Source organism: Schistosoma mansoni, chromosome 1 (assembly GCF_000237925.1).
Source record: "Schistosoma mansoni strain Puerto Rico chromosome 1, complete genome".
NCBI lineage: Eukaryota > Metazoa > Platyhelminthes > Trematoda > Strigeidida > Schistosomatidae > Schistosoma > Schistosoma mansoni.
The window spans coordinates 29,177,923-29,195,043 of NC_031495.1; the positions used below are offsets into that span (position 1 = coordinate 29,177,923).

Consider the following 17,121-nt stretch of genomic DNA (forward strand, 5'->3'; position numbering starts at 1 on the left):
CCTGGTTGAGGATAAATATACCATGTCTATAATTGAAATAATAAAAGAACGAACATCCGGCCTGAGACTGTCAACCCAAAATGACAACATGCGAGGATGTCTGATTAAGGAATACCATTTCGACTGCAGCGTACCAACATTTCTCAAAGAAATACACTTCACCAACTTTTACACTAAGAGCGCTTCCGCCCACCTATGTTACCAAGACACGGTAATTCCCACTACTACATATAATACACGCTTATTTTTTAGGCTTCTGGAAGACCGGTCTGGGTTAACCTCTTCAAAATTCAGATGATGAAAGACATTCACACTTCCACTGGTGCATGTGCTCAAGTTAAAATAACACTTCCTCCAACTTTCGAAACAGTTAAATCACGAAAACGTTTATTCAAACTGTGTATACAGCTACAACAACCCTCTTTAATGTGGAAAGAATATACAATAACAAATGTGCAATTTTTTGATGAGTATTTAGAAAATTCTAGCCAAGCTACAACAGATTCCACTGAAGGTCTACACAAACATCTAATAAATGAGACACAGAATGCCTTGACCACACTTTGCACACTAATCGAATTTAAACAAACGGTACAAAGCCGTGAAGTTAACGAGACGGATATCTCAGCCCTATCTGACGCACGCTTTGAAATTACTTGAAGTTACCAGAAATTTACAAGATCGTCCACGTATTTAACACACCAGTGAGGTTGGGGAAACCTACCACATAACGGGAGGTTAGTTACAAACATGGAAGGCGTTCCCAGAGCATATTGGAGATGAGGATGAAGAAACCATGGTATGCTAAACTAGTTCTCCCAAATGGTAGTATTAACGACATGGAAGATAAAGTGGAGTCTTACCCCATATTTACTTCTAAACTGTAAAATTAGGTGGAAATGTTCTATTCTTCACAGAAACTAATGATATAACTCAAAGTGACGCAGAAAGTACAAGTATTTGCAAATTATGTGACATATAGACGCGATTTATCTGAAAGAATTGATTGCAATGAGTTTTGACAATTCATGATACAATTATACTGAAAGTATAGGGCTTAGTTCCCGAATACATGAAAATCTTTTTTTTTTTTGTGACTGCAAATTAAATAATATTGAGTACTCGTTATGGCAAATTATTGTAGTGTTTTGAAAAAGACATTGTTATGTAAGCTTCAGCTAGCACATACTTATTTCTGTAGACAAAGTTAATGCTCGCTGCCGATGTTAATAAATATATAAAGGACTTTTCAATGGTCCACTAAGTTCATTTAAGATGTAAATAGTTGGAAAACCAATAAATACAAAGGTAATACTGCGAATCGATTGACATGACAATGGATAATAATTCTTCAATGTGCAAAAACTTTGTTAGTAAACAAAAGAGTAGCACAGTTGCAGAAATTTCCAAACAAGACACATTTGTATACTCATGTAATATATGCAAAAAAAGTAATAACCGAGGATAGTATCTATACATGCATTATCTACACAATCATATCATTCTACGAATCATTTCATTTAATTGTTCTTCTCGAAACCCCGTTAGAGAATCAACACGAGCGTGACAGCGCCGTGAGCCTGACATCCAATCACGACTGGATGACATAAGTTTGAATGGACATAAAAAGCGCTGAACGGCGATAAAGTTTGGACCAATAGTTACAAGTTCGTGGATAATGTCTTCTATACACAAAATCCCACAGTGACCTTTGAAAAACAAATAGAATAATGATTTCAAAGTGATAAATTTAGATAAGTTTAACTCAAAGATTATCACTGTTTGTATGAAGTAACTTGTAAAACTATTGGTAGCTTTCGGAATATAAATATCTGCAGACCAACTAAACCAATTTATCACACACCTCTCAACTTATATGGACAAGCAGGTATGGAAAAAGACGGTATAAAATACATCAGTCTATTGTGGCATTTCAAATTAGCACAAAAAAATGTTACTGTCAAAAGAAAATGAGTCAAACGACAGATACTAAGAGTATAAAAGACAACACCTTTATTCAGTGATCATATTATATGAGACCAATACTAAGATGTCTATCAGTCATAAATGAGGCAAAACCTAGCCCATATATGCATCAATTTAAGTTGCTACACGACATCTGTATAGTGGGATATCAGAGTACTATTAGTAGTTACAGCATTCGCGGTAGTACAAAAAGACTATGAATAGACAATACTGTTTGAGGAAAATTGGATTCCTGTAATCAAACAAATTACAGAATCATCTGTAAATTTAGGACCGAAGGGAAAGTAAAGGGTGAATGGATATGAGCCACATCACTCAAAGTGTAAAACTACTGGTTATGAAAATCCCACGAAACACAATCAAATGGTCTTGCTGATGGCATCCGGTCAACGGATTTTGAGTATTTTACGTGGACAACTGTTTATAAGTCCTTATACTTTTTGATGACGGTTGTGACAGTTCTTCATGTTTCGACTCCGTATAGTAAAACTGTCTTAACATTCGTGCTGAAAATTCTGACCTTTATGTTGACTGACAGTTTTGTTGAGTTCCGGGTGTTCTTTAGTTGGAGGAATTCAGCCCTTACTTTGCTGATCCGTGCCTTTACATCTGCACCAGATCTTCCTTATTTATCGATGATGCTGCCCAGGTACGTGGACGCTTCCAGAGCTACTCCATCAAGTATGATTTAGCTGGTGCAAGCTGTGTCATATTTTAGGGTCTTGCTCTTTTCCTTGTGAATGTTGAGGCTATTGCTGCACAGGCTGCTGCTACATTGTTTGTCCTTACCTATATTCAATGTTGCGTACATGATAGAAAGGGGTGGGTCATCTGCGAAGTCGAAATATGCACTAATCTTTGACTACAGCTCTATGTTTAATTTCGACATAGCTAATTTGGTGTAGTCGTCAAACTAATGGATGAGATTATCCGGATGGCTGTTCCAAACTATGTGGGGAGAGATAATCTTTTCGCCAAGGAGCAACATGATTTGTGCAAAGGCCTTTCATGCTCAATAAGTTTCATTACAAGAGAAGATTAGGCTGGAGCGAAAGATAGTAATGTTCCAGTAGAAATAAATTTCATAGATCAACGTAAAAGTTTTGACAAGTTCTTTTACTTGGGTCTTAAATTAAAACTGGGGAGGTTTGGAATTCATTATGTAATCATAGACTGGATAAATGACTTTCTCAATGATAAGAGATAACATACAATCCTCGACCCGACTTTTGTGAGACCACATTTGGAATATGGGATTTAAGCGCGAGGTGGACATGTTAGAACGAGTCCAATGACAAAACCAAAATAGCGAAAGGTCGTGCTGGCCTACCTTATGAAGACAGAGACGCCTCCATCTATTTCCGTTATTTGCCACAGGTTACGGGATGATTTATTACTGGCTAATTGTAGACTGAATGATGGTCTTGATGTTAATGTTCTACTTTTTCCTTCAATCCTAAAATAGTCATCTGAGAGGACATTCCAAAAATGTTCAAGAACCGAGGTTATATCGTTTACAACTGGAGATCCGTTTCTCGCACCGCGTAGTAAATTACTGCGATCCCCTATCAGAACACGTAATATTGGTAGGTTTTTTCGAAGCTATATTGTATCTTCACAATGCTACAAAATGAAAGGATTAGTAATGGTCGACTAACACGACCGTTGCTGCTACCTTGACGTGGTGGTCGGGCTTGCCTATCGTGATGAACCAATCGAGCTATACTGGCTGGAACAGTCGTTCCTCAAGGTCCTACCATGCCAGGCAGGTCGGTTGAAGAGCGGTAAAACTAAAAACAACAAACCCAAGGTCCGACGGCGAAGTCGTACAGCATAACAGCGATGCTGTCTTCCCACAAAGAGGGGAGGGGTTAGAAAAGGTCGACCCTAAAAATGCACACTAAGCTTCCAAACTTCTTACTGAAGACCTGTGAAAATACTTGAAAAACCTCCTAGGATGTAAATCTAATAAGATTGTTTCATTTCAAATCTTTAGTTGAACAAAACACTCGGAAAGATGTATTTTGACGGAACTAACTCCCTAAATGACAAACTTAGCAATCAACGATCAAGGTAAATATTTAACATTGAAGTTCACTAAAATTTCCTCAAGTCAGTCTAGACACATGGACCCGTGCAGTATTAAAATTTTGAGGCTCGAATCAGAAACTTGGATAAACAAACAGCAGTCTAATTATGTATAAGGGCATAAAGAAGTTGATGGCAAGCAATCATTACAACTGAAACCGGGACATAACCTACCTAATTTCTCTTCAATGATTTTGTTATCGATTGAATGTTTGTGTCTACCAAGCATAGTACGCCCACGCTTCATAACCATATCGCGCACCACTTGCAGAGAAGGATAACCCCATACCACATAAGGTGAAACAATATTCAACAGACTAAGAGTAGCCTAAAAAAATAGTAAGATCATTACTATTTATACCTTTGTAATTTTAATGAAAACCGCTTGATTGAGGGTATCAAGACGAAGTAATCGGAATACATCTTTACAAACATCTGCAAGTTGTTCTTCATCGTCCTTTAACCGAATTACAATACCCAGTCTTGGTTGATCAGATGTTAAAAACGGAGATTTGCGTTTAGTGATCCGCTGCAAACGTAACTCATCGTACGACCGCCTGAGGCCCGTCTGTGGGTTTATGTTTTCACAAAATTATCATTACCTTTATAAAACGGATCGGAGGTTTGATAAGACTTCTGCGTTTCCGGGCACGTTTACGTAACTCCTCAGAACGCAGACGCTGTTGTTTGATTATATCCCGGCTAACCCTTTTTCTCCTTTTAAGAAGTGTAACAGGAACTGTATTGAGTTCGATAGGCTTGTCTTCGTCCCTATAGTCTAAATAACAGACAGACGTAAACTTGCATGACTTGTACCGAATAGATCCAGAACACCCGCTCACCTAGCTAAGTGTACAATTTCCAACAACAAAAAAACAGAACATCCCCGTATTTTAACAAAATTTGAGTTTTCTGTTTCGGAATCACCACAACTTTGTTGAGTTGGTAACTAAGTTCGAGTTACGGAAGAATGATTTTTGATATTGAGAGGCGTATTTCCTATTATGCTCTTAGCGCGCTATTTGGAAAGGACTGAGCTTATCTTTTGGTTTTGATTGTTTCTTAAGATCTCAAAGCTTCTTTCATATTAATTTAGGTTGTATTTTTTGTGTTGCTCTGTCTGTGAGCTTACCTGAAGACTTCAATAGAACAAATAAGACGTTTTTGTGGAAAGTCGACATGCTTTTTTCTGGCCAGTATAGTGTAGCTGTAAAATAAATCCCCAAAAAATCACGTTACATCACAGCGTGGGAAACATCTTCTACAATCATTAGCCAGATTGGATCAATCGCTTCTCGATATATTGATAACGCGTCAAATATATCTTCCAACCTCCTCACTTCTGACTTTTGATTTTATGGGTGGGCGCGATTCGATTACAGGTTACCGGTTAATAGTTGTCAAACTACAATACTGATGGTATTTTCATTGGTGAGACCGGCGTGATCTGGTACACCAAACGATAAACTGTAAGTCTGTTCCTTTCTGGAACTTCGTAAATCATTGTTTTTTTCATTTGACTTTTATATATTGTGATATACCTTTTTTCGAGTTTTCGGATATACTAAAATTATTTATTTTTCGTTCATTACAATACTTGATTCTTCACTATGACCATCCTTGATTCAGTTAACGCTTTTTTGGCCGGAAAAAATATCGAAGCCTGTATATGCTACGCAAAAGCTGACTTTTGCGGGCTCGGAATTACGGACTCACGCACACAGTTCCTCGCGGTTGTTAAGGCACTACTGCCCGAATTTAACAGGTACGTAACACCTAATATGTTCATTAGTGATGTGTTCGTAAGCTTACGAAGCGCTAAAACGATCGATTTTCAGACGTGGAGATCTAACCGACCGACAAAGGTCAGACCAACTCCTCAATAACATCGACCTGCAATATGTTTCTGCGGCAGATATGTTGCTAAGAATGAGAGAGGTAAGTGACAAAAAACTTTCGATGAAGGCCTATTCAAACAACTTTTATTATCTAAACTTCCGCAACAGGTGCAAGCAGTATTTATCTCGTTTCAAGACAACGCTATAGACGAACTAACTGCATCTGCTGACCGCATCTAAGAAATCACGAAATTTACTAACGCTGAGGTCTTTTCAGTCAAAAAAACCTCAAACGACCCCGAATGACATCATAGAAATATGTCATACACTGACACGCAATCTTCGATTTCGTAATCAATGTTAACGGTCATATCCCCCGCGAAGAAGAGTTTCACGTAGGCGATCTGTCTCGAGACCACGAGAGACGGATGACTCCGATTGGTGCTGGTATCATAACCAGTATGTCAAGTCTTTTAGAAATTGCAGGAAACCCTGCAATTATCCGATCTCAAAATCGAATGACACGAAAAACAGTTCGTGAAACTTTCCAGACGGCATGTGTTAACAGTAACCGTAGCCGGCAAACATAGCTGCATTTTATGTGTAACGGACGTGACAACGAAAGTTCGCTACCTCGTTGACACTGGTGCAGAAGTTAGCGTTCTTCCTGCGAGTTCTAACGACAGGCTTCACGAGTTTGTTTTGAGCTTACAGGCGGCGAACGGAAAACCGATAGCTACGTATGGAAAAAGGTACGTTTACCTGAACGTGGGTTTGCGTAGACTCATTCACTGGATTTTCGTGGTTGCAGATGTTTCTATGCCAATCATTGGTATAGACCTGCTACAATACAACAATCTACTCATTGACACACGCAAACGAAGGTTAATAGACGGAAACACTAAGTTATCTGTTTGCGTAACTCGTCTTTCTGGTTGCAAATTATCTCTAGTCACAATTAGGCACACAATAGACTCATTCTATCAACCATTATTCGATAAGCGCTCTGGGATATACCAATCGCAACCGAAATTGCCGTGTGTACCCCGCAGTGTTACACATCACATCACGACTACAGGACCACCTGTATTCTCGAAAGCACGCCAACTGGCTCCCGAAAAGCTTAGGTTAGCTAAAAACGAATTGGATCACATGATATAGTTAGGAATCATTCGACCGTCAAATAGCCTCCTTTGTACATGGTCCCTAAAAAGGACAGCAATGATTGGCGTCCAACAGGTGATTATCAGCAACTGAATGTTAAAACCATTCCCGATCGTTATCCGCTGCCTCACATTTACTATTTGACAGCTACCTTATCGCGAAAGCAACCATGCTGGCACATCAGGACACTCAAGTACCCATCATTTTCGCAGTAGACGCATCCGGCTCAGCAATCCGAGGAGTCTTACAACAATGGGTTAATCACTCCTGGCAACCTTTAGGGTTTTTCTCGAGACGGTTGCTAGACACTGAATCTAGGTACAGCACGTTCGGTAGGGAACGCCTAGCTATGTATTGGGCTGTATCACATTTTCAACATTCTATCGAAGGAAGAGAATTCACACTTTTTACTGATCATAAGCCCCTTATTTTCTCTTTAAGCTCATCTTCAGACAATTACTCACCTCGTGAGTCTCGACAACTGGACTACATTCCGCAGTTTACTTCAGATATACAACACATTTCTGGAGCAAACAATGTAGTTGCAGACACCTTGTCTCATATTAGTTCCTTGAACAGTTTTCAAAGAATCGACCTTCTTAAACTCACCCAGCCTAAAAGGAAGACACTGATCTTCAGCACGAGTTATCCTCAACAACTCTAAAACTGCCTATTAAACAGATGGAAACAGGTAAGGAAACTTTACTATGTGACACATCTACAGGTAGGGATCGCCCAATCGTACCGAAACATTATCGACGCAACGTCTTCAATACGTTGCACAATCTTTCTCGTCCAGGTGTTCGTGCATCCATCAAGCTTATAGCAAAACAGTTTTGCTGGCCTGATATAAATAAAGACGTGAGCACGCTCCTGTGTAAGCTGCCAGAAGTCTAAGGTAATTAAACACGACAAATGTCCCTTAGGCTCGTTCAAAACTCTCGATACTCACTTCGACCATGTTCATCTGGATTTGGTAGGACCCTTACCAGATTCAAATGGATACTCATATCTCTTAACATGTGTAGACCGTTTCACTCAATGGCCAGAAGCAGTACCTATTAAGGACATTACTGCTGAAACAGTGGCCCGTGCTTTCGTCGAACGATGGGTAGCAAACTTTGGCTGCTCTTCAACCATCACTACAGACCGCGGACGCCAGTTTGAATCTGGACTTTTCCGTTGTCTGACCACATTATTAGGAATCGCCCCCTTCCGAACGACTGCCTGCCACCCACAAGCAAATGAGTTGGTAGAACACTCACCGACAACTAAAAGCTTCACTATCAGCTGCAAATGTTTCACAGTGGACCAATGCTCTTCCACTCGTCTTACTAGGTATCCGCAATGCAGTGAAAGCTGACATTGGATATACTGAGTCTCAATTCGTTTATGAACGACACTTCGACTTCCAAGAGAATTCGTGGATCCTTCATCTTCTTTGATGAACATGGATCCAAACTCCTACACGAGCAGGCTTACAAACGCAATGCGATCGGTTAAACCTGCTTACACTCGACTTCAATCAACTGATGTTTTCGTTCAACCTGACTTACGATGTAGCACATACGTCTTCGTTCGTCGAGACTCACATCGACGACCTCTCGAATGAGCATACGAAGGACCTTTCAAAATGCTTCAGCCTGAACATAAGTTGCTAACTTCATGATTTTATGGGGCTTTCTATTTGTACATACACAATATTTTATTGTTACTATTCACAATGAGTTATCTAATCTTAAAGTCTTTCTGTTGCATCATCATGTACATTCGTTGCTCATGTTTATGTCCTCCCGAAAGTAATAATTTTTAAAAACCTTTCAAAAATATATACGATTGCATAGCTTGATAAAAAATTTGTTGAAAGTAGGAATTATATGCCAACTTATTAAGCGGAGAACAATGTGGTTTCAGCGAAGGATTATCTTGAATAACGAATCACTTCATAGAAAGGGTGAATTGCGCGAAGTCTCTAGATAATGTCAAATAAGTATATATTGTTAACGTAGACCAGCAAAGCACATGATGAGGTGCTAAATAATAAACTTTTCGTGCCTTAAGGTAACCCTCGTGCTATTGATAGAAGAAACCAGAGAAGTAGTGAATAGGTCTTTATTTCGATCTTCGCGCAGTCACAGTGGAGCGTGGGATTATCTGTTCAGACAAACAAAGGCTCTCAACATTCCATATAAGATAATAGGGAATATAACGCTTACAAAAGGTAAGGAAGTGAATGAATACTTGAACAATACTGTTTTAGCATATGCTTGGTTGTTTGGGGTCAACTCTTAACCAACCAACCTGAGCTGTTACATTAGCTTCCCCCTAGAATCGACTTCCGTAGGAACGTCGGTTCGATTAACCTATCTATCGAAAACACCTTAGTTCTATTTCTCATCCCAAGGCGAAATTATCAACTCGCTCACTATTTGACTTACAATCAGTTACGACTAACGCTTTCAACGATAGTCCATGGATGTCTCTTCATTTACTAGCTTGTCATCTTATTTTGTAGCATGTGATCTTTTCTACAACTATCGCTGACGGTTTGCTGCGTGCTTTCAAGAGAAAGTGTGAGAATGTGGAATAAGAATATCTGAGGAAGTGCCGCGAGCGGGCTACCCAACACCATGTTGGTGAGGTACGATTTTTCCATGCTCAGACCGGCTATCAGGTGTTTACTCACCTGCCTCTTGAGTCGCCCTCAAGTAAAAAGTAAAGAAGAGTCTACTTCAAAGGTAATGGTGAAAATCAAGCAAACCTGAAGAACTGCTCCACTGCCTGCATAAAATAATAAGATACAAAATGGAAATACATAAATGCAATTGATAATTGTTCGGTTCATGTAAGTGCTTGGCCTCCAGAACGGATTGGTATTCTGGAAATAAATAAACATAGTGTAGATATCTTGTGCACGAAGAACCATGAAAACAAGAAAAAACTCTTTTGTAATACATATATGTAAAAGGGTGAACTTGCTAGAAGTTGGACTCTTTAACAAAATCGACCAAATGCATGACCCTGAGCCAGTGATGACCGCCTTTTACAACTAGGTGCGTAACCAAGGGTGCATCAGAGTAATCCACAAAACGGAAACGAATATACGGTTAAGAAGCAAAAAAAAATTGTGTGGAGTATGCGGATCAAGTACAGTTGTGTCAAATACCCTTTTCTGGTTTGATTTAGGTATGCATGATATATTGAAGCAATATTTCGTCAATTCATCCAAGTAACGAATTGGTTTGCACCTCAGAAGTGTCCTATTACTCATTAGTATTATGAATGATTAGTCGATAAAAGGAAAAATTGCAGTCATTCCCCCGTGGTTTGATGTGGTCTAATGGCTAGGCACACGGTCCAGCATTCAGAAGGGCAGGGGTTCGAGTGCGTGGGGCCTGCGTTTTTGTTCACCAAAACCCCCTTCAATACGACGTTTGTTGGCCATAAGTTGCTCAGATATGAGAGAAAGATAACAAGAGGACGGATTGATATTTCAAAGTGCCATATTGGAACAGTACAAGTTCTTTGTTTGTATTAATAATAATACTATAGAAAAAAAACTACAAGTTCGGTAGATTTCCATTTTACGTTATAATTAAACCAACGAGGAAAAAAAAGTATATATATAAGCTATTGACATAACATGTCTTTTTTATAACGCTAGTGTTAAATTCCAGGGTTTTGTATGGGCCACTAATAATAGTTGGTTTAACGTTAACATAGCCACGATAGTCATATCGTCAGTTCAATGTTATGATTACTTAACAGTTCCTTTATAAGTTGTGTTTAAACTTAGGTATGTGGAATCAACGCGGCTAAGATAGTAACCTTACAGTAACGCACTGTACTATATCTTCACGGTTATTGATTCTTAAATGTCAGAAATTTAAAAAAAAATCTGAATATTGCCAATAAAGATGGGTTATATGATCACACTAAAAAGCATGCTGCAGGAAAACTGGTTAAGTCATTACGTAAGTTTCCTAAACATGAAAAAAAAATGATGAGAACTTTAATAAGTACTTGACCATGGTTTAATCCAAAATGTTTTGTCTGGGTTGCTTTTTGAATTCGTTGTATTTGCCAGTGTTAGTTGTATGAGTTTGATTAAAATCCTCAGCCATCGTTTCGGAACCTAGCTTATGTGTCCAGTATTTAAAAAAAAATATTTAACATAACATTTATATATCAAAGGTAAAAGGTCTGAGGAGTTGTATGTGAGGCGGAATGAGGAAAAAAAATTTTTTAAGTAGATGCAGGGTCTGATTAGCTACGTGGTTAGATTTTATCCTGCAGCCGAAACTGTCAACATCCTTGACTGACTAATCGGATGTGCCCAGCGAACCGTTTTAGTCATTTGTAAAGATTTATCATCTTTACATTTCGATTCCGTAATGGATTTGTCAGTTAAACGATCTAACAACACGTATGGTGGTTCATGATCTAGATAAGCCGGCTTTAGCCTATCAATACTTACTGTGTCGATGTTTCCATGTTTTTCTATCACGAAATATTTAGATTTTCTTGAGACGACTTTGAAAGGACCTTCAAATGGAGGACTGAGTGGTGCTTTTATTTTGTCACATCTTATCCAGACGTGCGTGCAATTGCTTAGGTCTTTAGGTGTATATACGGCGCGCGATTGTTCACGAGTATTAATCGGCTTATGTTTAGACATGTGGTCCCGTAGTTGATCTACATAATTTTCTAAATTAAGTTTTTGACTGTTAGTATTAGGGTTAATAAATTCACCTGGTAGTCTCAGAGTTGTTCCGAAAACCAGTTCCGCAGCTGAACACTGTGCGTCAGTTTTGACAGATGTTCGTATTCCCAACATAACTAACGGTAGGAATTCTGTCCACTGATTGGGGTTTGAGTGAGATATAAGGGCGGTTTTTAGCTGACGGTGAAAACGTTCTACCATCCCATTAGCCTGAGGATGATATGCAGTGCAGCGTATCCTATTGGAGCCTAGAAGTTTAGCCAAGTTATTAAATAGTTCGGATTCGAATTGCGCTCCTCTATCCGTCGTTATTGTTATGGGTGTACCAAAAATGGTTACCCAGTTCTGCATGAAAACTTTGGCTACTGTTTCCGCTGTGATGTCCGCTATCGGGATGGCTATAGGGAATCTGGTAAATCGATCTATGCATGTAAAAAGATAATTAAAACCGTTTGAACGTGGTAAAGGACCTACCAAGTCGATATGCACATGGGCAAAACGTGCATCTGGTTGCGAGAAAACACCTATGGGTGAATTTGTGTGACGATTTATCTTTGATTGTTGACATGCTGAACACTCTCTAACCCATTTGTGTACATCCTTCTGTAAATTCGGCCATATATATCTGGCATTGATTAGTTTTGTTGAAGCTTTTGCGCCAGGATGAGACAAAGAATGAAAGTTATTATATATCAACTTTCGCATACTTTTGGGAACGAAAGGTCGCGGCATTGCCTTGGTCGTGTCACAGTAGATTAGTATACCATCGACAGGTGATGGGAACTGTCTTAAATTAAGACTGGAATTGTTTGTTTTAAGCAGGTTTTGTAATTCTAGATCCTGCTCTTGTTCGTTTCTCAACGTCTCGAAGTTTACTGTAGACTGCTGTAGCACGTTTATTTCTAGCCTAGATAAAGCATCTGCCGCCTGATTGTTCTGACCTTTGACATGTCGGATATCGCTTGTGAACTGTGATATATAGTCAAGGTGTCGGACTTCTCGAGGTGAGTATTTATCAGCTCTCGCTTTTAGTGCATTCGTTAGTGGTTTGTGATCCGTAAAGACTATAAATTCCCTGCCTTCTAACATGTGTCGGAAGTGTTTAATGGTTAGGTAGATTGCAAGAAGTTCTCGCCCGAAGGTAGAATACCTTGTCTCTGCTGGAGCGAGTCTTTTTGAGAAGAAAGCAATTGGTTTCCAGGCGTTTTTAACCAGTTGGTTAAGGGTACCGCCTACTGCTTTATCTGAAGCACCCACCATCAAAGCAAGTGGGGAAAGAGAATTCGGATACATCAACGTAGTTGCTTGAGCTAATTTATCTTTAAGCTGTTTAATAGCTTCGACAGCGTCAGAAGACAGTTTGAATTCTTTTGGTTTTCCTTTTAGTGAATCTGTCAAAGGTTGCATTAATTGTGCACAACCTGGTATGAATCTGCGATAAAAGTTAATTAGACCTAGAAAACTTCTCAGTTGTGTTAGAGAACTAGGTATGGGGTATTGTTTAATGGTGTCTACTTCTTTTTTGATCGGTTTAATCCCTTCTGGGCTTATTGAGTGACCGAGAAATTCTAAAGTTTGAACACCGAAAACACACTTACTTTGATGTATGTTTATTCCATGTTCATCCAGTCTTTTTAACACTGTTTTTACATGCTGTTCGTGTGATTGCAAATCAGGGCTGGGAATTAACAGGTCGTCTATATACCCCTGCGCAAATGGCATATCTCGAAGTAGATTGTCTATGAATCTTTGAAATGTCTGTGCCGCATTTCTCAGGCCGAATGGCATGCGTACAAACTCGAATAAGCCAAAGGGTGTTGTAATAGCTGTCTTGGGGATATCTTCATCAGCCACTGGAATATTGTGATATGCCCTGACTAAGTCAATTTTAGTGAATATGTTCATACCCTGTAAACCGTTTGTGAAATCTTGGATATGCGGTATTGGGTACCTATCTGGTACGGTTTGACGGTTGAGGGCTCTGTAATCCCCGCACGGTCGCCAGTCACCTTCATTCTTCTTTGGGACCATATGCAAAGGGGATGCCCTTTGACTATCAGAGGGACGGATAATACCCAGTTGTAGCATATAATCAAACTCGGCCCTAGCGATTTTGAGCTTATCTGGTGCTAGTCTCCTGGGTTTTGCAAAAACCGGTGCACCTTCGGTTTTGATAGTGTGACTTACTTTTAGTTTGTCTTTAGAAGGCTGTGGGTTTGGTTTAGTTAAGTTTGGAAATTCCGCGAGTATATCTTGGAATTTCGCTGTTGTTACTGGAGGAGTTTGAATCAAGTTAAGAGAGCTGATGTGACTTTCTTTGCCTTTTGTGAAATACGAAGTTTCTTTTAGTGTAAATCGCCGTTTCTTGGTGTCAACTAGAAATTCGTATCTCTCTAGAAAGTCCATCCCCAGTATTGCCAGATCTAAGTCGGCTACCGTGAAAACCCAAGGGAATAGCCTCCTGAACCCCAAATCTAGGGTTAAGTTTTTCTGCCCAAATGTCGCAATTTTAGTTTTATTTGCAGCTTGAAGTGTAATTGACGATGTTTCTCGACTAATCTCAGTTTTATTTTGAGGGATGATGCTAAGAGCAGCGCCAGTATCCACCAAGAAATTCAAGCCAGAGTTTCTGTCTCTAACATAAAACAAGCGACTGTTTAGGCGCCCCTCCTCAGTCGTCGCGATCTGGGGAGGGGTTACTCGTTTCCCGCTGTCTTAGAATTATGCTTAGGCCAGGCGCATGGTTGCATGCACTTGGTTGAGTTGACACCAAACTTCCAGTGATACCAACAAAACTGCCCAGGTTGTCTGGACATTTGTGACCTGTTTTGTGACTTGGATCGTGGTCGTTGTGGTGACCTGCTCCTGTTCCTATGACCCATTTGCATTCTGGTGACAGCCTCAGTGAGACTCTTAACACTCGCAATGAGTCCTTCTATGACGGGGTCTTTTGCTGATTCTACTTTTTGTGTGTGATTTATTGTGCCTGGTCCAGTTGGAGGACCTCTCTCCATTATTCTATCGGCTATACGCGCTAAATGGGATAATGAGGTTTCAGGATCTTGTGCATCCAAACAGTGTTGGACGTAGCATGGGAGAGCTTGTATCCATCCTTGTTTTAGGACTGCTTCACCCACTGTGTTATCACCCATTAACACTTGGAGGTGACGCAAAAACTGTGACGGCGACCGATCACCTAGTGTTTCACCTTGAAAAAGTCTTTGGATTCTTTGACTATCTGATAATGATAAACGGTTCATTATCTCTCGTCTTAAGATGGTGTATGGTTGTGGTGATGGTGGATCTAAAATCAAGTCACGGACTTCTTTGGCGACTGAAGGAGGAAGGATAGAACACAAGTCTCTATAGCGAATCCCTTCAGATCTGATATTGTGTCTCGTGAAATAATGCTCTAGTTGAGCAAACCACAACTCAGGATCACTACGATCAAATTCTGGAAGTCGGGATTTCGTAGTCATAACAGTGTCTATCTCCACTGGTGATAAATCCTCCAGATTATGGGTTTCTATTGAGTCTGACATGAGGTATGTGACAAATATAGCAACAAAGTTAGCACGAAAAATGGTTACTATAACACGAATAACTTAAGATAATACGGAATAAACTAGTTATATACTCAACTTAGTTTACCGATAATCAGGTCTACTTTTACGATTAAGTAAAAAAAAATTAATAACAGAAATGAGGTTGAATTTGTGTTCAAAAAGGGCTCACCACTTTCGTGCCTTAAGGTAACCCTCGTGCTATTGATAGAAGAAACCAGAGAAGTAGTGAATAGGTCTTTATTTCGATCTTCGCGCAGTCACAGTGGAGCGTGGGATTATCTGTTCAGACAAACAAAGGCTCTCAACATTCCATATAAGATAATAGGGAATATAACGCTTACAAAAGGTAAGGAAGTGAATGAATACTTGAACAATACTGTTTTAGCATATGCTTGGTTGTTTGGGGTCAACTCTTAACCAACCAACCTGAGCTGTTACAAACTCCAAGTCACTACTGAGTGAAGTACCAAAAGGCTCTGTCCTAACTTCTCTACGTTTCATACTATATGTAAATAAACTCCCAAGTATGGTTTAGTATACATTCATATTTTTTGCTGATGATGGACATTTCTGGTGAGAAACGTTTGATAATGTGAATGCATATGCACTTTGGGAGAACTTAAAAGTTCTGTTTAGCTGCTCTAAAACATTAACTGATGCCTATAAACGCGACCAAGTTTGTCCGCATTCATATCGAGTATCCAAAGGTAAATAGATTCAGCATAGGGGAAGGGTCGGTACCTGTCGATCAGGGTGATAACTAATCATGGTCTTAAGACCATGACCCATTGCGGTCTTAGCCAAAAGATTCATAGCCCCTTAGACTCTAAGACAGACATTTACGAAGTTGGATACTAACACATTTACTACAGTATACACAAACTTAGTGAGATCCAAACTTGAAAACTGAGTTTAGTCTGCAAGCCCCTGTTTAAATGACGACTTGCATATCTTGGAGAAAGTACAGGGGACAACTGTCCGTGAAATTCTAGAACTTCGGGGTATACCACAAAAGGAGAGGAATGAGAAGCTAGACCTCTTTACTCCATCCTACTGGAAATTTAGGGTTGATCTGATTGTTATGTTCAAAGTACTAAGAAATTGCTCTGAACGTGATATGTCATCGTCTTCCTTTCACCAGATAAGGTAAATTCATAGCAAATAGTAGACGAGTACAAAAGCCAAGAACGAACAAAATACCCACGGCATATATATATATATTTATATATACTGGATCATCATTTGTCGGAACCAGTTACCATTAGTCAAGGTGTCCGCCCCTCAAACTGAGTTATTTGCGAGATCAGACGCTCTCAGAAGCTTGCTTCAAAATGACTAACGTAGGACGTGGGCCTTCTGTTCTCAATCTACAAATATGAATTTTCCAATATAGTGAAAAGACAAAGCATTCTTTTGCAGCTCAAACAAAAATTGGATTGACCGTTATAAGTCTGCAGAGTCTGTAGTACTGTGAAAGTGTGGCATCGCTTCAAGTGTAATTTCGCTGAGCATTGGGAAAAATGACAATTTGGGCGAAATTTGTCTCGTCTTGATTCGCGTTCATCATTCCGTTTGAGTGGTAAACAAGTTCTGATAAATCAGCAGCTATTTAACGCCTCAATATTGATGCTAACGTTAATTACACATATAAATGCATGTTTATCTGATAACTGGAACAATGGCTATATATATTTTAACGTGAAAAGCAAAAGGCATATGTATTTTTTGTTCAAGTCAAAGTTACATGATAGAATGC

The 17,121-nt window shown here is 39.4% G+C and overlaps 1 protein-coding gene across 1 annotated transcript; it reads right to left on the reverse strand.

Moving 5' to 3' along the window:
- Nucleotides 1-1,494: 1,494 nt before the first annotated feature.
- On the reverse strand, nucleotides 1,495-15,341 carry Smp_136090 (putative 60s ribosomal protein L7; the record flags this gene model as incomplete). The annotated part of the gene is made up of 5 exons (XM_018793961.1): nucleotides 1,495-1,709; nucleotides 4,249-4,402; nucleotides 4,436-4,642; nucleotides 4,677-4,852; nucleotides 14,591-15,341. 5 exons carry the CDS (start codon nucleotides 15,339-15,341, stop codon nucleotides 1,495-1,497), a joined length of 1,503 nt encoding a protein of 500 aa, XP_018648421.1.
- Between the last annotated feature and the right edge of the window lie 1,780 nt (nucleotides 15,342-17,121).